Source organism: Ovis aries, chromosome 7 (genome assembly GCF_016772045.2).
Source record: "Ovis aries strain OAR_USU_Benz2616 breed Rambouillet chromosome 7, ARS-UI_Ramb_v3.0, whole genome shotgun sequence".
NCBI lineage: Eukaryota > Metazoa > Chordata > Mammalia > Artiodactyla > Bovidae > Ovis > Ovis aries.
In genome coordinates, this window is record NC_056060.1 from 18,498,100 (window position 1) to 18,521,201 (window position 23,102).

The 23,102-nt window shown below is 41.8% G+C and overlaps 1 protein-coding gene across 4 annotated transcripts in view; it reads left to right on the forward strand.

The window, feature by feature from the left end:
• THSD4 (thrombospondin type 1 domain containing 4) overlaps positions 1-23,102 on the forward strand; it is a 694,305-nt gene that overhangs the window by 568,935 nt on the left and 102,268 nt on the right. For all 4 annotated transcript variants that reach the window (XM_042252121.1, XM_027971544.3, XM_042252122.2 and 1 more), the window contains one exon: positions 9,565-9,769. In XM_042252121.1, coding sequence (XP_042108055.1) covers positions 9,565-9,769 — 205 coding nt within the window. The remainder of the gene's footprint in view (positions 1-9,564; positions 9,770-23,102) is intronic.

A 23,102-nucleotide genomic window follows, 5' to 3' on the forward strand; every position in this document is an offset into this window, starting at 1 on the left:
ATTAAACAGAATTCTCTTTAAACAGAGAAGTTACCAGTCAGTCTTACATTTTAAAAGTAAAGTTCAGAGGTTTCTCCTATTCTGTTAAAAAAATTATGGGCACCTTTTGTTAATATAATAGAGAAATTGTCATTGTCATAATGCATTCATGCCCCCTCATTTCAGTCCATTAGGGAGGAAGATCGTGAAAGTGAAGCATTGAAATTTAAAGTTTGAAATACCCCCCAAGCTCCAGGGAAAGATGACCCTAGGAGGAGAAGGGTTGGTGATTTTTTCACTGCATATCAAATGTTCCCTCTCAGGATCCCATCTCTCAGATTTATAAACATTGGTGTAGTTGATTCTCACCCAATTTTATCCTAGGAGGGTGCCAACATTTTCTTCCCGTTGAGTCACTTGGTAAGGTGCTATTCTCTAATGAAATGAGATGAAGTACTGAAAAGGGACAGCCAAAAACTTGATTAAAGCCAGATTGCCAGTTTCACAATTGCCTTCATTAAGGAAGCCAGAATACCTTTTATCCCATGCACCATTCCTTCCCTTCCAATGAATGACATTACTGGTTTGGTTCCCATTGATTCTTGCTTCCAATTTAATTTTGTCTACATGAAGCAAATTTCTCCTTTAGACATGGCAGGATTTTTTCACATCAGGACTGTACCCCATTTTTCCCCAGAAACAGTTTAGCACCAGAAGAGACTTCAAGATGATTCAGTTGAAGAAGCAAATTGGTTCCTATAACTTTATTCTCTTGGTTCCTCAACCAAACTGCTCCCTCATTCAACAGATACTTACTATGCACCTCCTGTATGCCAGGCACTGTGCTCTTTCCAGTACCTATGTGCTCATATTGAAGTTACACCAAAAGGCAAGCTTCAAGGGCTCTAGAAGGCAGCTTGATGGCAATGGGAAGTGTTTTTTAAGACTGGATAATTATGTATTCTTTGCTCATTAGCTTCTGACATTTACAGATAACTGTTTTGCACTTCTATGAAATTGCCGCTGTTTTAAAGCTTTTTTCCAGGGTATCTGTGCTTTTAGGTCTCCCATGAACTGTGGAATAAACTAGAGCAGTGCTTCTCAACCGAGAGTGGTTTTGTTCCCAAGCAGACATTTGGCAATGCCTACTCCAGTAGCTCAGGTGGTAAAGAACCCACCTGCCAATGCAAGAGACACAGTTTCAATCCCTGGGTTGGGAAGATCCCCTGGACAAGGAAGGAGTATTCTTGCTTAGAAAATTCCATGGACTTAGGAGCGTGGTAGGCTACTGTCCATGGGGCTGTAAAGAGTTGGACACAGCTGAGCGCCCATGTTCGCAAGCCAAAGATATTTTTGTTTGTCGTACTGAGGCAGAGGGTGGCTACTGGCATCCAGTAGATAGAAACCAGGGCTGCTGCTAACCATCCCACAGCGCAGAAGACAGTTCCCACAACCAAGAACTATTTGGGCCAAAGTGGCACTAGGGCTGCAGTTGAGAAAGCCTGGCCATTGGGAAGAAGGGCCGACAGGATGACAAGACGTCTATGGGGCTTCCAAACCCTTCCAGGCCCTCCTCGCCAGAACAGTCCTGCTTTTCTCAGTTTACGGATTGAAAGTCTATTTCTGCACGGGATTTTGTTTGAAAAGTATGCATTTTCTGCCTAAGGGGGGAGAAAGAAAATGACTGAGGTGGAAGGTAACTCTTGACCTTGCATCTTACAGTTGAGACACATTGAGACAAATCAAGTGAGCAGTGTGTGATACAGGATGAGGGCCGTCGGGGGCAGACTGGAGCCATCAAGTTCAGCTTCTGTCTCATCTGTGCAGGGCTCTGCATCCTTCCCTCTGAACATTTACACACCATACTGAAAGATGGCATCATGTCTGCCTTTTGATTTAGACCACGGGTTGGCTTTTTTTTACTATATAAATCACTAAAACAAATATTTTAGGCTTTGTGGGCCATACTGTTGTATCTAAAAGTAGGGTCCGGCTGCTCGCTGCTCAAAAGCTATTAAAGAGGCCAGGTTGGTGGAAAGGAAAGTTTGCTTTGTTTTGGATGCCGGCAGCCAGGGGTGGGAGGGCAGATGCCTGTCCAGAGGTTGTTTGCCCCACTGACCGTCAGTGGGCAAAAGCTTTTATAGGTTGAGGGAGGGGGCTACATGCAGAAATAGCACTGTCAGTTCTGACAGGCATCTTGAAATCGGTCATCGGTGGTCTGACCAGGATCATTTAGATTAAGCATAGCTAATCTTCAGTTCCAGGGTTGGTTTGTTTCCATTTCTTGAGGCCAGCTCTTGGAACTGTGGCAGCTTATTTCACAGCTACAGTCTGCTCATCATGTAGTTACCTTCTTTCACCTGGGGAGGGTTTTAGTATCTATAAGACAGCTCACAGGACATGGCTCAGAATATCACCTATCACCCTTGAGAAGGAACTGGAAGTCCTTGACTATGCTAAATGACTAGGAAGTTATTATTTCCCATTGACTGTTTCCCTTTGTTTCCACATTTTCTCACTTCTCTGATTAAACTTAGCCCTTGGCTTAAGTTTTCCACAGACAAAAGTTAAGCTGAGGACATGAGGACAAGGACCATAGGGTCTTGCTCCACTTCACTATCCCTGTCTCAACGACTCAACCCTGCTGTTGTAACACAAAAGCAGTCCCCACAATAACTAATGGGCATGTTTGTGTTCCAATAAATCTTTATTTGTAAAAACAGGTGGTGGCCAGATTTGGCCAGTGGGCAATAGTTTGCAGACCCCTGATTTGGACTATAAGTTTTCAGTAGGAACCAGGTTGGTTTTACCTTCCTGTCTCTCCTGCCTAGCCCTGTATTGGCACATAGTATGGGTTCCCAGGAAACATTTACTGAACTGTATTGAGAGTCCATCATGTAGGCACAAGTACTGGAAGATTTTCATGAGAAAACAACTGGGAAAAGATCCATCCAGTATTTCTCAGAGGATTTTTGTTTATGGTATAGCTATTTCCCTATGTTGGACATTTAAGATGTTTCCATTTTTTTTATTAATAATAATATGGTAATGAGATCCTTCACACAGAAATTGTTGGCCTCTTATAATTTCCTTAGTGTAAATTCCCAGAAGAAGAATTCCTGGAGGCTTCCCCAGTGGCTCAGTGGTAAGAATTCACCTGCCAATGCAGGAGACATGAGTTCGATCCCTAATCCAGGAAGATCCCACAGAACGAGGAGCAGCTAAGCCTGTGCACCACAACTATCGAGCCTGTGCTCTGGAGCCCAGGAGTCGCAACTACTGGAGCCTGCAGCGCCCCAGAGCCCGTGCTCCACGAAAAGAAAAGCCCCTGCAATGAGAAGCCCACACACCCCAACTAGAAAAGGTCTGCTCAGCAGCAAAGAACCAGCACAGCCAAAATAAATAAATAAATAAATAAAATTTTAAAGCAAAACAAAAGAAGAAGAATTCCTGGGTCAAACAGTCTTTTTTGCTAAATAGCTTTTCGAGAAGGTGGTATTGATCTACATTCCTGACTGTAAAAAGAAGGAGATATTTATCATAAGCCCAAGAATTTCTTTCAACAGGATGTTGTGAATAGAAGTTTTGGAATCCGTATATATTTCCACAAATTAGTTCAGCATAAATATAAGTACATTGGTGTTAACGACTAATCATTTTAATAATACTGTTCTCCCCACACTGTTGTGACAGCGCGGTTATTAAGGCACTTTGTTTTACCCGTTGGTGTCATCTGGCCAACTGGTGGAGATTACCCTATCTGGTGTGTTTACTGAGCACACATAGAAACATCTGCTTCCCATTAGGGAGTCCGAAGCTCCAGTATCTGCATGCCTGGCACCAGCCTACCCTGCCATGATGTGCAGAGGCCTCCTCCCTGTGAAATTCACCACCAAACATGTCATCCAGATTGCTCATTTCCCATAGGAAATTTCATTTAGGTTAATTTTGGCACACAACTGGGGGCAATTCTTGAGCAATTTCTCCTGTGATGGCTTGCAACATGTAAAATTTTCCTACAACATGTTGCAAAAATCACTGGCAGAGTAAAAGGATATCTGATGGTTGTCCAATCATCTTTGTAACAACAAAAAATATCTCTTTTGAGTGACAGTACATGATGAGCAGAAAAAAAGAGATGAAATATAGACCAAGGACCAGATGCTCGTTCTGTCCATTTTCACTTGGTACTATTGGAGCAGTAAGGGTGCAAAGGAACCACATAAGGTGCCTTACATTTTTGGTGAACTTGGCCTTTTCTTAGCTCTTCAGACTTCTCTGAATTTCTCCGAATGAAGAAGAGAATATCTACATCTGAGAAGTAATAGAAAGTGCTATAGAACTAGGAGTGAGTCTGAGCACTCACATGTGATGGGATTCACTTTAAAATGGATGGATTCCAGATAAAACCAAGTCTGTAGAGACAATGATAAACCCAGTGTTTTCTGAGAAGCCAGCCTATCACAGCATCCTGCTAAATGCCTTCTGTGTTTACTTCGTTCAATCTTCGCAACTGCGCTAGGAGGTGCCACCCCAGTCGTAGGTAAACTGAGGCTCAGAATGGCTAGTTGATGCATCAACTGATGCCGCACTCCTAAGTGGAGGCGCATCTCAAGGCCTAGCTCAGGCAGATCCAGGGTCACCTTCTGAGCCCACTGCTAGCACGTGGGTGGTGCCTCTGAAGAGTTTAGAGACATGTTGTTGTTGTGTTTGGCCGTTCAGTTGCTCCTTTGTGATCCCCATGCACTATAGCTGCCAGGCTTCTCTGTCTATGGGATTTCCCAGGCATGAATACTAGAGTGGGTTGCCATTTCCTTCCCCAGGGGATCTTCCCACCCCAGGGATCAAACCCTCATCTCCTGCATTGGCAGGCAGATTATCTCTGAGTCACTAGGAAAGCCCATTAGAGGCATAGACCAGTGCTACTAAGTCACGCGCATCAGAGACCAGTTGACCACACTTCTGATATGCAAAACCAGAATTCACTTCAGATTCACTTTTGAGCACTGTCCCGTGTAGGTCTGGATGATGGTAGAAATGTTTTCAGTGCCAAGCCCAGAGAGAAGCAACCCATCTAGCATCACATGTAAGTCAGGGACTGAGCCAGGACTGTGCTTCAGGTTGCCTGATTCCCAGTACAACATTCTTTCCATCACACCGAAGTGCCTGGTAAATGACGTCAGCTCCCCTTATCAATTTACCCGGCCATGTTTTGGAGGAGAATACTAGCTGCTTTAAAGAAAGTAACACAGCACACAAATCCAGACATGTGATAAAATTTTGTAGACATGTACACCAAAAAAAAAGTGCAGGTTAAAAAATGCCAAAATCCAAATGAAGTTTATTCTTGAGTTAATATACTGATATGCATGATATACATAGTTTTGACAATGTGAGATATTGTTCTCAAGGGAGGCTGGGTGATGGGGTCACTGAAATGCTCTGTACTATTTCTATAGCTTTTTTTGAGTCTGAAGAACAATTTCAAAATGAAAAGTTGTAACAATAAGAAGGTAATGTGATAGGAAGATGAGCCAAGATATTTACTCACTTACTGTGTGTATAGTGTTAAAATAGTCGGGTGTGTGAGAGACGCATGACGCGTTTGATACTCCATAATGTTAAAAGAGGAGAATGCCGGAGTCGCTCCTGGACCAAGCTCTCACTGTCGCTGTGGTAACAGTGCCTTGAACTTCCTCCTCTACACCTAGGTCACTGCCACCATCCACTCCTTCAGTAATGCTTGAACCCTCAGTGTGACCTCTGATCCTTTGGAGGGGGACAGTTTTTGCATAGTAGTTATAAGCATGGGCTCTGGCTTCAGATCCAGCCCCACCACTTATTAACAGAATGGCTTTGGGCCAGTAACCTAATCTGTCCCTTAAGTCCTATTTTCCTAGTTTTTCAGCAATAGTATCGATTGCTTTTAAGAGTAAATGAGAAAACTGTATATTCAGAGGACCTGGAAAATGACAAAGACTGTAAATGTTAGGTATGACAGATTGAGGAGGGGGAAGAAGAAGAGGACGACAAATGGAGCTCCCTTCCTCCTCACAAAGACCTGTCCAGTTTGCTTCCTAAGCATCTCTGAAATCTTCTTCCTGCCATCACTATTCCCCTAGTTCAGACCGGGATATTGGCCACGTTCTCCAGACTTATCTGCCCCATTGGTAATTATCAACTTTCTAAAAGAGAGTTGATCTGACTCAGCATGACACAGAGGATGCAGGGACTCCTCATCGCCTGTTAGCATGTCATTTTCTGCCTGGATGTCTTATCCCTCTGGTTAGAATCAAATTCCCATAGGCAGGACCTGCGTCAGATTCAGCCTGGCATTTCCCAGATGGCCCGCCTGGTGCAGTCACTCAACAACATCAGTGATAAAATGTGTGTTTACATCTTTCGATCTTGCCATAAATGATCCTTCTTGCTTTTCAGATTCTAGCCCTAAGTCACTTCCTTAGCCATGCCCTGCCTGGACTCCAAGTTCAAATCTTCTCTCTTTATATCATCAGATAGTCATCGTAGCCCTATGCAGGAGAAGGGACAATGATCAGATAGGTAATTTGCTGGTGGTCACAGTGTTAAAAATAAAAATCTTAAAAGCATGTCCTCCACCCGGTTCATGTTATGGGATTGTCCTTCCTGCTTTGTGACCTGCATGTAAGACATTTAACACCTCCGTGGCAATCCAGTCTTTCAGAGGCCCTGAGTGGCCTCTAGAACCCTAGAAGTGTGCTCTGCTAGCCCCTTGACACTCCTGAAAGAAGGTTCACACACACACGCACACACACACACCCCTTCTTCTGACTTCTCTTTTAAGGAGTGAACCCTGGGGGCTCAGAGTCCAGAGATGGGTTCTGGGAAGGCAAGATGTTATCTTCAGTTTTGCCATCACTTGCGCCACCACATGCTTCTCTGAAGGCAACTCCCAGACCAGGAAAACCTGCTGTAGCCCTCTCTCTCCCCATCTAGATGTATCAGGAGTGTCTGTGCTGGATGGGAAATCCGGTGGGGGATCCATTGCACTGTGCAGAACATTTTAATACAGTGTCTGATTTATAAGGTAGAATGCTTTTCTGTCTGGGTCTGGGTTGTCTGAAGCAATCTATGGCTGTATAATTTCTTTGTGATTGTCCCACTGTAACTGGGCTGGGAGCTGAGGATTCATGCAATGTCAGCCCCCATCTTCAAAAGCTCTCGTTCTTTCCTGAAATAGACCATACACCCCACTGACAAGAGAAGAACTCACTAGACTGCCTCTTCTCCCCACTCTAAGACCCACTCCTCGCTACAGCCAAGGTTATCATCTGAACAAAATCTGACGGTGGCCCTCACCTTCTTCAGACACCCAGTGGTTGTTGATACAATAGAATAAAATTCCGATTCTTCACCCTGGCAAACAAGATCCTTAAGAAACTCAGCTGAATTCTCCAGCGTCCTTTGATCCCTCCTAGCAAACCTACGCTTCCACCATGTGTGTCTATGAGCATGTTTCCTGATTCCTCAGTGTTTCTTCCTACTTCTGTGTCTCGGCACCCATTCTTTAATTTACCTGGGGTACCCCAAGAGAATGAGCTCCATCTGGGAGAAGCTGCGTCCAAGGGTAGCAAGAATGGATCATGGTTGGGGGAAGGGAGGAAAGTTAGATATCGCTAGGGCAGGGAGTGAGTGCTGCCAGCTTCTCTTTCATCTCCCCATCAGTGACCATCAGAGGCATCTCCTTAATTCAGTTAGCGTCTTTCTTTGGCAAAGTGGGATCTACTTTCCCGAAGTTTTACTGATGGTGGGTTTTTGTTTGCTTGCTTATTTGAAAGCAAAGGAGAACCCAGAGCAGGGGTGCAGGGTAGAAACCACTCACAGAAAGCATTTTCCTTATTTTTCTGCTACAATGTGCACGGGCTGAGGGCAAGAACTGTTTGAGGGAGGAGAAATACATAGGAAACATGGCATTTTGAAAGGTTAATGGGATGTGTAGGAACATACTGAGATGATGTTCTGCTATTGTCAGAAATAATGTTTTACAGAGAAGCTATTTGTGAAGAAAGACCAGTTATCGTTGATGGACTAACGTGCACGCAGGAATATGGAAGTAATAATGCCGATGTACAGTGCCTGCAGAGAGATGTCAGTCAAAACACGAAGTAGGCATTGGGCTGGGGGAGAATGAACACCTTTTGATTTGACTTTGTCTATAAGATTGGACCCGTAGGACCCACATAAACAGACCCAGGATTATTTAACAAAATCCAAGGTGGACTATGAATGGTTTGCTGACCACTTTGCCCCTGCGGTGGGGTTTGATGACTGCTCTTAGAATTCCAGAACCATCACAACTCTGTGATTCAGCAAATGTCTCTCAAGTTGTAGAGTACCATTCTAATTTCAAGTATCATTGCCTATCCCCTTAACCCAGTGAAATAAATACTGTCATCCCGATACTTCATTGTCCAAACTGCAATCAGCTCACTTCTGTCTGCCTGCAGAACTGTGACAGAAACTTCTCTGTGCAGACCACACACCCTAACTTTAAATTCAGGATACATGAATGTGAGTCCTCTGGAATCAGCGGTGGAAAAGGATTCTGTGAAAATCATTCCATTCTGTCCTAAGGTTTAATTGCCCTAAGAGATACATGAACAGGGAGGGGAAAGATAAAGCAAAAAGATCTTGGGATGAATAATGGGAAGACTCTTCAGGGGAGGAAATACAAGAAGGTCAGATTTCCTTTAAACCCTGATGGGAGACTGCCTCTACAGACAGTATCCTGTTATTTAGATGCATAGAGACCAGTGGGGATCCAGATCTTAACCAATTTGATTTAATTTCCTAAGAAACAGGGCCTGAGAACACTACTTTTGGGGGATTCTTGGCTAAGTGTTTGTACTGTCTGTCATTTAGAACTGAGGATATGGGGACAGACCCCAGTTTTAGGTGCAGTGCTTATCGTGGTCCCAAAATCTTCCAATGTGGGATGGGTTTCCTGGACAACTTCAGTGTCTAATCTGTGCAAATAAATGTCCAACCCCCACACCCTCCTTATTCATTTCCCCTGCGTTACTTTTCTCTTGATCATTTACTACCACCCGATGTGCTTGTTTTACTTACTTGTTCACTCCAGTGGCTCAGACGGTAAAGAATTTGCCTGCAATGCAGGAGACCCGAGTTTGATCCCTGAGTTGGGAAGCTCCCCTAGAGAAGGAAATGGCAACCCACTCCAGTATGCTTGCCTGGAGAGTCCCATGGACAGAGGAGCCTGGTGGGATATAGTCCATGGGGTCGCAAAGAGTTGGACTGACTGAGGACTAACATTTTCACTTTACTACCTGTGACCCCCCACCTCGCCGCTACAATGTACATTTCACACATACCTAGAAAAGAAGTCCTTTGCCCAGAGTAGGTGCTCAGTAAAATTCTGTTGAGTGAAAGGCAGGAGGAACTTGCTCATCTACAGGAGCTGGATCAGGGCAGGAACACAGTCAGTTCAAGACCCACAGTAGAGCCTCAGTGGTCCCCTGTCCCCTTCATCCCTGGGACTCTCCTGACATATGCTACAAGAGTCTCTTGTTTTCCACCTCTTTGCAGAGCATTGGCTGTGATGACTACCTAGGCTCCGACAAAGTTGTGGACAAATGCGGGGTGTGCGGAGGCGATAACACAGGCTGCCAGGTTGTGTCGGGTGTGTTTAAGCATGCCCTCACCAGCCTGGGCTACCACCGAGTTGTGGAGATTCCCCAAGGAGCCACAAAAATCAACATCACCGAGATGTACAAGAGCAACAACTATTTGGGTAAGCTCGGCTTTTTTCCAGAGGAAACCATCTGTTGTTCTCAGGTGCTTCATTCCATCCAGGATGGTGACACAGCAGTGTCCGGAGGTCCGTGGACACTTAGAAGGTGTCACTGGAGAATGCCAAAGCACCACCTTGTGCCCCCTTGAGATGAGACGGAGAAAGTAAGAAGGTCTTTCTTGGAAGGAAATGTTTAAACCAGCCTTTGTTCCTTCCAAGAGAAATAATGTTGTGAAACTGAGAACGCTCTTCTTTGTTTCTCTGAAATGAGGGAAGATCTTTGGAAAGCCCAGAGATCTGCCAGTCTTTTTCTGTTGGAATTTCAGGGGGATGGGGCAGTCGATCATCCTGTCCAGACTCTCACTCTGCAGGGATCTAAGGCAAAGGCCATTTCCCTCTTCTTTCTGCTTCATCAGCCTGGGGCAACAGTATGTGTGCGTCTTCATGACAGCTGCAGAACCTCTCAATGATCATTTGGGGCAATATCGTCAATACTGGGAGACCATTTTCAACCCATCTTCCCGCAAATGGAGATGTTTGTTGAGTCTTCCTTCTGGGTTTCTGGCTGATTTTATGCTAAGCAAATCAGGTCCTGCAAGTTAATTTTTAGCAATTCTAATTCATGTAAACATGGACTAATCAGTTAACAAAATAGTATATGGAAAGCAATTTTGCAATATACATTTTTATTCTTAAATTAATTATGTAACAGGAATTTAAATAGCACAAACTATGTGCCAGACATTATTCTTGGTGCTTTACAGGTATTAATTCATTGAACCCTCTCAAAGCCCCAGGGCATAGGAGCTATTTATTCCCCTCCCCATTTCATACACAAGAGGACAGGCACAGGACATTTGTGTAATTTGACAAAGTCACAGCAAGGAAGAGGTGTAGTTGGGATTCGAATCCAGGCAGTCTGTCTCCAAGTATCTACCAAGTAATAATACCTATGAGCAGTTTTGGTTCACCAGGCAGTACTCAATGGCTGCAACAACTGAGAGAGCATGAATTTTACAAATTTCAAATACCACGATCACCCCAGAAGATAACTCCAAACCTGAGACCTCCAGATACTGCAGCTTGTCCTCCACCACGGCAAATGCATCTAAAATTAGCTTCCTTTGGTTTCATTGGTGGGAGGAGGGAGGGATGGCAAATGGGACTCAGAAATAAATCCAATTAAAATGGAAAAACTGTTGCATTTGCTCCGGCAAACCCAGAAGCCCCCAAAGTAGCAATAAGCCTAGGATCCCCGTGAGCGGTTTGTTGCATTATTTTTCTTTGTAAAAAAAGTCTTTTTGTCTCCTTTCTTTCATACTATTAAAAGAACAAATCTTCATAAATATTCTGTTCCTAGAATGGAAAACGTTCTTCAAGGGATTATTTTAAGTGTGATTGTGTTCAAATATACCAACAAACAATGCCACTTTTTGTGAGCTTTGCGTCATTTTTAGTACTTTCCCTGAATCAAATTAGTTCTAACCAGTAAGTGATTTTTAAGCTGTGCCTTTTGAAGTTAAAATAGATAACCTGGGAGAATATCCGCCAGCTGTCTGAATGGAAGCTACTCTCAGAGTCCCAGTGTTTTCATCTAGAATCTTGCTCTTGTAAGTATTCATGAGAAGCCATAGGATAACAAATATTCAGGACCCCGCAGAGCCCCTGGGACTTGTTAGCAGTTGGCAAATGTTCAGTCTATTTCTTTTGTCTCAGAGAGCTTGTCAGTATGTCCAAGCTTCATGGAAACAAATTCCATGAGAGTGAAAGCTGCTCAGTCATCTCCGACTCTCTGCGACCCCATGGACCTTACAGTCCATGGAATTCTCCAGGCCAGAATCCTGGAGTGGGTAGTCTTTCCCTTTCTTCACCAGCTGAGCCACAAGAGAAGCCCAAGAATACTGGAGTGGGTAGCCTATCCCTTCTCCAGGAGATCTTCCTGACCCAGGATTCAAACCCAGGTCTCCTGCATTGCATGTGGATTCTTTGCCAACTGAGCCACAGTAATTCCCTAAAAAAGATGAAGAGGAGGCAGAGGAGGATGTGGGTACCCAGAATCAGTGGAAGGGTGATTCAGAAAATCAAGTACCACTTCCTACAGCCAGTGACCAGTGGGGTGTGTGAGAAATGCAGCCCATGGCAGTGTTACATGATGCTACATGGGCAGAGTGGGAGAGCAGAGAGAGAAAAGCAGATGGGAGTGAAAGAAGTTTCCAGAGGTGGTAAACAGGGGGCTGTGTTTACAGTACTTAAGCATCACTTAGGACACAGCTGCATCACTCAAGAGGCTCTTTCACTTTCTTCTTTCCTTTTTATTGAGATTTAATTTGCCTTCCGTAAAATTAATTCTTTTAAAGTGCACAATGGATGGGATGGTCTTTTTCTCATCACAGGTGTTCTCTTAATCTATTCCACTTATTCTACTAAATTTCCTGTTCTGTGAAGTCTGTATATTTTAAAAGTTAAATTGCATCCAATTGTTTGAGATTATGTGTAAGCTATTAGAGCACAGGTCTGTCTAGCTATTTTTGAATTTTTCAAAGATTATAGTTCACAATTCACATTTTCAAACATTGAAACATCTTTCAAAGAGTTATATGGTAAGGTTCTTCACAATTTTCCGAGTAATGATGTTTTGTTTTGTTTTGTGACTTCTACCTGTGTAAACTGTGTTTTGTACAAAAATTTGACTTGATGTACAAAATTGAGTAGGCTGTCTGCATACATTGGTTCTGCAGAGGAGGCAACTTAGAGGAAAGGAATAGACCAGATGCTTTTAAAAATTGCACAACTTTAACAAGCTTTTTTTAGTTGCCCTATTGTTTTTCTGAATAGCCTGTAGTTATTTGTAACAAAAATCAGACATGCCTTGTGAAAAACTTGGAATTTTTAAAATGACTAACTCTCCAAACTTGATAGAGATAGAAACTAGATTTCCATGAAAACAGAAGGACCTGCATTATTAGTGCTGAAGAAGATGGTGTAATCACCTCGTTTTTAAAGGGTTTTTGAAAACCCACAATATTTAAATGACTTGCTCTAAGCTGTTTGCTTAGTTAATAGTAGTAATTGTACTGTGTGTATAGTACTTTAGTCGTCAAGTGTTTTTCCATGAATGGTCTTCTGACTTTTAAAACTGGACATTCTTTACTTTGCTTGCTTCACAAAAGATGAAGTTACAGTTATTGAATTATTATTGAACTGCGATGTGAAAGGTGAAATTTAAAACTCAAAAACTTTGGAGAAATGTCTATTCAAGTCTTCTGCCTATTTTTCAATCGGGTCTTTTGGTTATATTGAGTTGTATGAGCTAGTAATATACTTTGGATATTAATCCCGTATTGATCATATCATTTGCAAATATTTTTATCCGGTTGTCTTTTTGTTTCCTTGATGGTTTTCTTTGCTGTGCAAAAGCTTTTATGTTTAATTAGGTCCCATTTGTTTATTATTGCTTTTGTTTCTTTTGCCTTAGGAGACAGATTCAAAAAATATTACTAGCATTTGTGTCAGAGTGTTCTGCCTATGTTTTCTTTTAGGAGTTTTATGGTTCCGGTCTTAAAGGTCTTTAATCCATTTTGAGTTTACTTTTGCATATGGTGTGAGAAAATATTCTAGTTTCATTCTTTTACATAGTTGTCTTTTTGAAGAGACTGTCTTTTCCACCATTGTATATTCTTGTCTCCTTTGCCATGAACTTTGTTGTTGCTGTTCAGCCGCTAAGTAGTATCCGACTCTTTGTGACCCTGTGGACTGCGGCAAGCCAGGCTTCCCTGTCCTTCTATATCTGCTAGAGTTTGTTCAGACTCATGTCCCTTGAATCAGTGATGCCATCCAACCATCTCATCGTTTGTCGTGCCCTTCTCTTCCTGTTTTCAATTTTTCCCAGCATCAGAGTCTTTTCCAATGAGTCAGCTCTTCGCATCAGCTGGCCAAAGAATTAGAGCTTCAGCTTCAGCATCAGTCCTTCCAGTGATTATTGAGGGTTGGTTGCCATTAGGATTGACTGGTTTGATCTGATTGCTGCCCAAGGGACTGTCAACATCTTCTCCAGCCCCACAATTTGAAAGCATCGATTCTTCGGTCCTCAGTCTTCTTTATGGTCCAATTCACATCTGTACATGACTACTGGAAAAATCATAGCTTTGACTAGACAGACCTTTGTTGGCAAAGTGATGTCTCTGCTTTTTAATACGCTGTCAAGGTTTGTCATAGCTTTTCTTCTAAGGACAAGCATCTTTTAATTTCACAGCTGCAGTCACCATCCACAGTGATTTTGGAGCCCAAGAAAACAAAGTCTGTCACTCTTTCCCATATTTTCCCCCATGTATTTGCCATGAAGTGATGGGACTGGATCTCATGATCTTTGTATTATAAATGTCGAGTTTTAAGCCAGCATTTTCACTCTCCTCTCACTTTCATCAAGAGATGGCCTCTTTAGTTCCTCTTCACTTTCTGCCGTTAGTGTGGTGTCATCTTCATATCTGAGCTTATTGATATTTCTCCTGGCAGTCTTGATTCCAGTTTGAGCTTCATCCAGCTTGACACTTCACATGATGCACTCTGCATATAAGTTAAATAAGCAGGGTGACAATATACAGCCTTGACATACTCCGTTCCCAATTTTTGAACCAGTCCATTGTTCCATATCCAGTTCTAACTGTTGCTTCTTGACCTGCATACAGGTTTCTCAGGAGGCAAAGAAGGTGATCTGGTATTCCCATCTCTTTAAGAATTTTCCACAGCTTGTTTGATCCACACAGTCAAAGGCTTTAGTAGTCAGTGAAGAAGTAGATGTTTTTCTGGAATTCCCTTGCTTTTTCTATGATCCAATGATGCTGGCACTTTGATCTGTGGTTCCTGTATTTAGAAAAATACAGCTTGTATCTGGAATTTCTTGGCTCATGTACTGTTGAAGCCTAGCTTGAAGGATTCTGAACATTACCTTGCTAGCTTGTGAAATGAGTGCAATTGTGCAGTCATTTGAACATTCCTTGGCATTGCCTTTCTTTGGGATTGCAATGAAATTGACATTTTCCAGTCCTGTGGCCACTGCTGAGTTTTCCAAATTTGCTGGCATATTGAGTGCAGCACTTTCAAAAGCACCATCTTTTAGGATCTGAAATAGCTCAGCTGGAATTCCATCACCTCCACTACCTTGTTTGGAGTGATGCTTCCTAAGGCCCACCTGACTTTGCATTCCAGGATGTCTGGCTCTAGGTGAGTGATCACACCATCGTGGTTATCTGGGTCATGAAGATCTTTCATGTATAGTTCTTCTGTGTATTCTTGCCACCTCTTTTTAATATCTTCTGCTTCTGTTAGGTCTAAACCATTTCTGTCCTTTATTGTGCCCATCTTTGCTTGAAATGTTCCCTTGGTATCTTGAGGAGATCTCTAGTCTTTCCCATTCTTTTGTTTTTGTCGATTTCTTTGCGTTGTTCACTTAAGAAGGCTTTCTTATCTCTCCTTGCTGTTTTTTGGAACTCTGCATTCAGATGGATATATCTTTCCTTTTCTCCTTTGCCTTTTGCTTCTTTTCTTTTCTCAGCTAATTGTAAGTCCTTCTCAGACAACCATTTTGCCTTTTTGCATTTCTTTTTCTTGGGGATGGTTTTGATCACCACCTCCTATATAATGTTACGAACCTCTGTCCATAGTTCTTTAGGCACTCTGTCTATCAGATAATCCCTTGAATCTATTTGTCACTTCCACTGTATAATCATAAGGGATTTGATTTAGGTCATACCTGAGTGGCCTAGTGGTTTTCCCTACTTTCCTCAATTATAGAGAAAAAACAAGTGGTTACCAGTGGCGAGAGGGAAGGGGAAGGGCCAAGATAGGGGTATGGGATCAAGAGATACAAACCACTATGTATAAAATAAGTAAGAAACAAGGATGTATTATACAGCACAGGGAATATAGCCAGTATTTTATGGTAATTTTATATGGAGTATAGTCGTAAAAATATTAAATCACTATTGAACATTTAGAACTTATGTAATGTTGTAAATCAACTATATTTCAATTTTTAAAAATTGAAAATATCACAAAAGGGATTTTCCTGGCAGTCCAGTGATTAAGATATCATGCTCCTATTGCAGGGGATATGGGTTTGATCCCTGATCAGAGAACTAAGCTTCTGTATGCTTCATGGTGTAGCCAAAAAACTTCACAGAAGAAAGAGTCTTATATATCAAAAACTTTGGTTAATATGTAAATAGTAATGGTACATTCAACCTGACTGAGTTTATGGCTAATGTTGGTTTGATCATCAAGAACTGGACCTGTTAGACTCAGATTCTGAAAGCCTGCGTTCTGGCCCTGTTCGTGCCATAACTTGCAAGGGGTATAGACCCATGTGAAGCTGGGAGTACAGGCCAGCTCAGCATCTCAAGATGCTTACTATTTCTCTGAACAAAGCTGGAGGAATCATAACCTTTGATGACACACAGGAGATAGGATGTTTATCTGTCTTATTTTAGGTTGGAAACCAATGAAGTTCTACAGAATTGAGCTCCACTTTGCAGTGTCTATTTGAATTTTTCATATGCTCCAAAATATAAACTAGCTGGTGGATTACAGATTCCTAGATCTTGGTTTTTTTTTTTTACATGAAAAATACTTTAGAACCAATGTATCTTGTAAGCTATGTAGTCTCCTTTTCCACTTGAGTTATTCTGAACTCTGCTCTTTGGAAATAAAAACTTAAATATAATTTTATTAAAATGATTGACATTTTATATTACTTGCCTCTTCCTTAATAAGATGTTGTGAAATTATTTTAGCTGAAATATCAAAGTTTGGCATAGTTCAGCCAGCTCAGTTTACTAATGTCATTATGTAACAGTTGAGAAATCAGACATAAAAGCATACCAAGCAAAAATTGATTCTACAGGACATGGTCTATCTGCCAACATCTTACATTGTCTTAGAGTCTTAGAAGGGATTTTTTGAAGATTTATAAGCTTTTAAAAATAAACTGCCAGTATCTTTACTTTTAAGCATGTTTTCTTTAAAGTTTTAAAACAGTGAAAGTAGGGGTCAGCAAAAAAACATCAAGCATCATGGATCATCTGTAACTTGCACACCTTTATTTAATTTATTAGTTAAGCAGCTTTCAACGTGGGAAAGACTAGAGTATGTAAATAATGTGATACATCATCTTTGTATGACACCTATGTCAGCTTTGTATGACAGTTAACCTCAAAGATTTACTCATATACATACATTGTAAAAGTTTTGAATAATAAACATGGTATAGGGCAAAAAGATGAAATTCCTTCTCCATGCCAATCTCACACTTGATCCACTGGTTTCAAGTGTAAAGACGGAGATGAAGGACCACTCTTAACAGCTCAGTATATACCCTCCAGTCCTCTGTGGAAGTGCAAATAAATATGTATTTTCTAAAATTGATATTATATATGCTTTCTTCAATTTCCTTCTTTATTTTAATGTTATATCATGATATCTTTTCTTATGAATACATATAAAGCTAATTCATTATATTTTTAATGAAGAGCATCCCATACAATAGGTACAACTTAATTTATTTCAGAATTTTCCTACTGAGGGATGTTTAGACTATCTCCAGCTCTAATATTGCAAATAATGCTTTCAATTTGTGGTTCAAGATGACAGACTGAGTGCATGAGTTTTTTTCCCCTCCTCCCAAGATTTTTCAAAACGACAGTAAAGGAATAAGAGAGGGTGTAACCTATAACCACAAAAAAAATGGTTGGTGGGAGGGCATCTATTACATGATTTTAACAAATTTCTGGAACAGAGTCTTAAAAGTAAGCGGAAGGGAGTTCACTAACAGAGCAGAGGAGGTCACAGCCTCGGGAGCAGAGGGAACTGTGATGGGGGGCAGGGTGCTGACCTGCATGCAGGGCCCCATGAGCCTGTGAATCTGGGAGACAGCAAGAAAAATGAAGGGTGGGAGGGGAGAATAGGGTGGCAAAACAAGCAAATAGTGAAAAACCCTGATATGTGAACAGGCATGCCAGCACACACACATCCAAAAGGGTATGGGCAAGAGACTTGGTGCTCCAAGACCTCAGTATTCATTCTGGAATGAGAAGAGGGGCTGCTTAGGGACTGGTGGCCCATCTCCTAGAACGTGGCCTATTAACAAGCTTGGCCAATGTGTACAGAGTTCTCAGGCAGCCTTCCCACTGCTTTTGTCTTTAATATCAATGGATAATTGAAAATAACATAAATGGACACTTTTTTAAACCCCATAGCATGAAAATCTAAGATAAATATCTGAAAAAGATGTTTTAGAAGAAAACAGCAAATTTTTGGAGAAGAAAATTGAAGAAAGCTTCTCTAACATGTAATGCTTTCATGGATATCCTAATATATGTATCATTTCATGTTACATAAATATTTCTGTAGAATAGACCCCTACTACTGCTAAGTCACTTCAGTCGTATCTGACTCTGTGCGACCCCATAGACGGCAGCCCACCAGGCTTCCCCGTCCCTGGGATTCTCCAGGCAAGAACACTGGAGTGGGTTGCCATTTCCTTCTCCAATGCATGAAAGTGAAAAGTGAAAGTGAAGTCGCTCAGTTGTGTCCAAACCTCAGCGACCCCATGGACTGCAGCCTTCCAGGCTCCTCCGTCCATGGGATTTTCCAGGCAGGAGTTCTGGAGTGGGGTGCCATTGCCTTCTCCAAGAATAGACCCCTAGAAATAGAATTTATAGATCAAATGGAATGAACACTTAAAACTGTGAACGATAAAGCAATATTCCTCTCCAGATTTACTTGTATTAAGTTATACCCCCACCAAAAGTTCATGAAAGAACCCTTTCTCTACATCTTTACCAACACTGAATATTGTGAACGTACTTAATTTTTAGGGATTCCCTGATGACTCAGTGCTAAAGAATCCACCTGCAATGCAGGAGACATGGATTCGATCCCTGGGTCAGGAAGATCCCCTGGAGAAGGCAGTGGCAACCCACTCCAGTATTCTTGCTTGGGAAATCTCATGAATGGAAGCGCATGGGTGGGCTACAGTCCATGGAGTTGCAAAGAGTCGGACACAACTTAGCGACTAAACAACACTCGATTTTTAGTATATATTTTTAATTTCCTTTCCCTGACCACGCATTTTTGATATTTGTACTCTGATGGATTTGCTATGAATTGTGTTTGTGGTTTTCTTGCTGATTTTAAGAATTCATGTATGTTATGAGTAATAACCATTCTCTTTGTGTATGTTTATTAGTCTTTATCTTGTGTTTCAACTCTGTGTGTGGTATCAGTTGTTGTTGTTGTTCAGTCACTAAGTCCTGTCCAACTATTTGCAGCCCCAGGACTGCAGCATGCCAGGCTTCCCTGTCCTTCACCATCTTCCGGAGCTTGCTCAAACTCATGTCCATTGAGTCAGTGATACCATCCAACCATCTCATCCTCTGTCATCCCCTTCTCCTCCTGTCTTCAATTTCTCCCAGCATCAGGGTCTTTTCTAATGAGTCGGCTCTTTGAATCAAGTGGCCAAAGTATTGGAGCTTCAACTTTAGCATCAGTCCTTCCAATAAATATTCAGGACTGATTTCCTTTAGGGTTGACTGGTTTGATATCCTTGCTATCCAAGGGACTCTCAAGAGTCTTCTCCAATACCACAGTTCAAAAGCATCAATTCTTCGGCGCTCAGCCTTCTTTATGGTCCAACTCTCACATCCATACATGACCACTGGAAAAAAACCATACCTTTGACTAGACAGGCCTTTGTTGGCAAAGTAATGTCTCTGCTTTTGAATATGCTATCTAGGTTGGTCATAACTTTCCTTCCAAGGAGTAAGCATCTTTTAATTTCATGGCTGCAATCACCATCTGCAGTGATTTTGGAGCCCTAAGAAATAAAGTCTGACACTGTTTCCACTGTTTCCCCATCTATTTGCCATGAAGTGATGGGATCAGATGCCATGATCTTCATTTTCTGAATGTTGAGATTTAAGCCAACTTTTTCACTCTCCTCTTTCACTTTCATCAAGAGGCTTTTTAGTTCCTCTTCACTTTCTGCCATAAGGATGGTGTCATCTGCGTATCTGAGGTTATTGAAATTTCTCCTGGAAATCTTGATTCCAGCTTGTGTTTCTTCCAGTCCAGCGTTTCTCATGATGTACTCTGCATATAAGTTAAATAAGCAGGGTGACAATGTACAGCCTTGACGTACTCCTTTTCCTATTTGGAACCAGTCTGTTGTTCCATGTCCAGTCCTAACTGTTGCTTCCTGATCTGCATATAGGTTTCTCAAGAGGCAGGTCAGGTGGTCTGTATTCCCATCTCTTTCAGAATTTTCCACAGTTTATTGTGATCCACAAAGCCAAAGGCTTTGGCATAGTCAATAAAGCAGAAATAGATGTTTTCTGGAACTCTCTTCTTTTTTCGATGATCAAGCAGATGTTGGCAATTTGATCTCTGGTTCCTCTGCCTTTTCTAAAACCAGCTTGAACATCTGGAAGTTCACAGTTCACGTATTGCTGAAGCCTGGCTTGGAGAATTTTGAGCATTGCTTTACCAGCATGTGAGATGAGTGCAATTGTGCAGTAGTTTGAGCATTCTTTGGCATTGCCTTTCTTTGGGATTGGAATGAAAACTGACCTTTTCCAGTCCTGTGGCCACTGCTGAGTTTTCCAAATTTGCTGGCATATTGAGTGCAGCACTTTCACAGCATCATCTTTCAGGATTTGAAATAGCTCAACTGGAATTCCATCACCTCCACTGGCTTTGTTCATAGTGATGCTTTCTAAGGCCCACTTGACTTCACATTCCAGGATGTCTGGCTCTAGGTGAGTGATCACACCATCATGATTATCTTGGTCATGAAGATCTTTTTGTACAGTTCTTCTGTGTATTCTTGCCACCTCTTCTTAATATCTTCTGCTCTATGGAGGACTTCTTTATCATGTTTTGACAATAAGAATGTGTCTAACAGATGTTTGCTAAAGATTCTGATGGATACCTCTTATCACAGTAAGAATTTTCTTTAAATAACTAACTTTTAAGGACTTACATTGTAACTTGCCCTTGTTTTGTGTGTGTGTGTGTGTTTTTTTTTTTTTCTACTGTGTCTGTAGACACTGTACAGGATCTCTTTGCAACCCCATGGACTGTAGCACACCAGGCTCCTCTCTCCATGGAATTCTCTAGGCAAGAACATAAGGAGAGCCACGCCCTGCAAAGGATCTTCCTGAACCAGGGATCAAACTTGGGTCTCCTGCATTGCAGGCGGATTCTTTACTGTCTATGACACAAGGGATATCTTGTCAATTTATATTTATCAAGTTAATGAATATTTGCTTATTATAGATACATTGTGAGTCCTTGGTGGCTCAGATGGTAAAGAATCTGGCTGCAGTGCACGAGACCCGGGTTTGATACCTGGGTTGGGAAGATCCCCTGGAGGAAGGCATGGCAACCCACTCCAATATTCTTGCCTGGAGAATTCTGTGGACAGAAGAGCCTGGCAGGCTATAGTCCATAGGATTGCAAAGAACATGACTGAAGCAACTTTGCTCATGGACAAGCGGTGACAGAGAGTAGATACAAAACCACTATCTCTTTGTTGTTGTTGTTCAGTTGCTAAGTTGTGTCCAACTCTTTGCAACCCCATAAACTGTAGCATGCCTGGCTTCCCTGTCCTTCACTATCTCCTCGGGTTTGCCCAAACTCACGTTCATTGAGTTGATAATGCCATCCAGCTATCTATCCTCTCTTATCTGCTTCTCCTCCTCTCCTACCCTCAATTTTTCCCAGCATCAGGGTCTTTTCCACTGAGTCCATTCTTTGTATCACGTGGCAAAAATATTGGAGCTTCAGCTTCAGCAACAGTCCTTCCAGTGAACATTCAGAGTTGAGTTTCCTTCGGATTGACTGACTTGATCTCCTTGATGTCCAAGGGACCCTCAAGGTTCTTCTCCAGCACCACAGTTCAAAAGCATTAACTTTTCAGTGCTCAGCCTTCTTTATGGTCCTATTCTCACATCCATACATGACTACTGGAAAAACCATAGCTTCGACTATATGGACTTTGGTCCCCAAAGTGATGTCTCTGCTTTTTAATATGCTGGCCAGGTTTGACATAGCTTTTCTTCCAAGGAGCAAGTGGCTTTCAGTTTCATGGCTGCATTTACCATCTGCATGATTTTGGAGCCCAAGAAAATAAAATGCCACTATTTCCACTTTTCCCTTATCTGTCTCTTAGAGTTATGTAAGGATTCTAGGATAATAAACATAAAACATCCGGCATGGCAAGAGCTTAATTCATGTTTTCCTTTAATTCGTATTTTCCCTTCCTTATCCCAAGGTTCCAGTATTTATCAGTGACTGCTTAATAAAACTCTTCTTTTTCTTGTAACCTCTAAATAGAAAACAGTCTTCTCTTTCACCCACTGCCTGAAGCCTCTAGGATTATGTTGACTCAAGTGTAAAAATTTGTACCTTTCTTCTTAGACATCAAAAGCCTACCTGATTTAACTTAATCGCTCCAGTTGAGTGTCCTTCTGCCCTCCCCATCAGCTGTCTCTCTAGGAGTAATTCTTTCTTCCCAACAGAACGAAAACAGAAACACCAGTGAACATGTGTGTTCAGCATCTCCCCTGTGATTATCTCATTCTAATCAGAAAATGATTTCTGTTAAGCCCACAGACAATAGAAAGCAAACATGGTTACCAAGGGGAGAAAGGAAAGGGATAAGCATATACTCACTGCTGTATATAAAATAAACAATAGGGACTTACTGTATAGCACAGGGAACTATAGTCAGTATTTTGTAGCAACCTATAAGGGAAAAGGGCTTCCCCGGTGGCTCAGATGCTAAAGAATCTGCCTGCAATGTGGGAGACCTGGGTTCAATCCCTGGATGATGAAAATCCCCTGGAGAAGGAAATGGCAACCCCTCTAGTATTCTTGCCTGGAGAATTCCATGGATGGAGGAGCCTGGTGGGCTACATGGGGTTGCAAAGAGCTGGACATGACTGAGCAACTTTCACTTTCACTATAAGGGAAAAGGCTCTGGAAAAGAATATATATATATATATATATATATATATGTGTGTGTGTGTGTGTGTGTGTGTGTGTGTATAACTGAATCACTTTGCTATATACCTGAAACTAACACAACCTTGTAAATCAACTATACTCCAATCAAAAGAAGAGAAAATGGTTTCTTTGCTGGATAAACTTAGAATCACGCATTTACTCCTTGAACCTCCACCTTAGACTGTATCCAGTGCTTCGAGTGACGTTTCTCTGCTCTTGTTCTGTGTCACCCTTTTTTTCTTTTTTTTGGCCACACCTCATGGTATGTGATAAC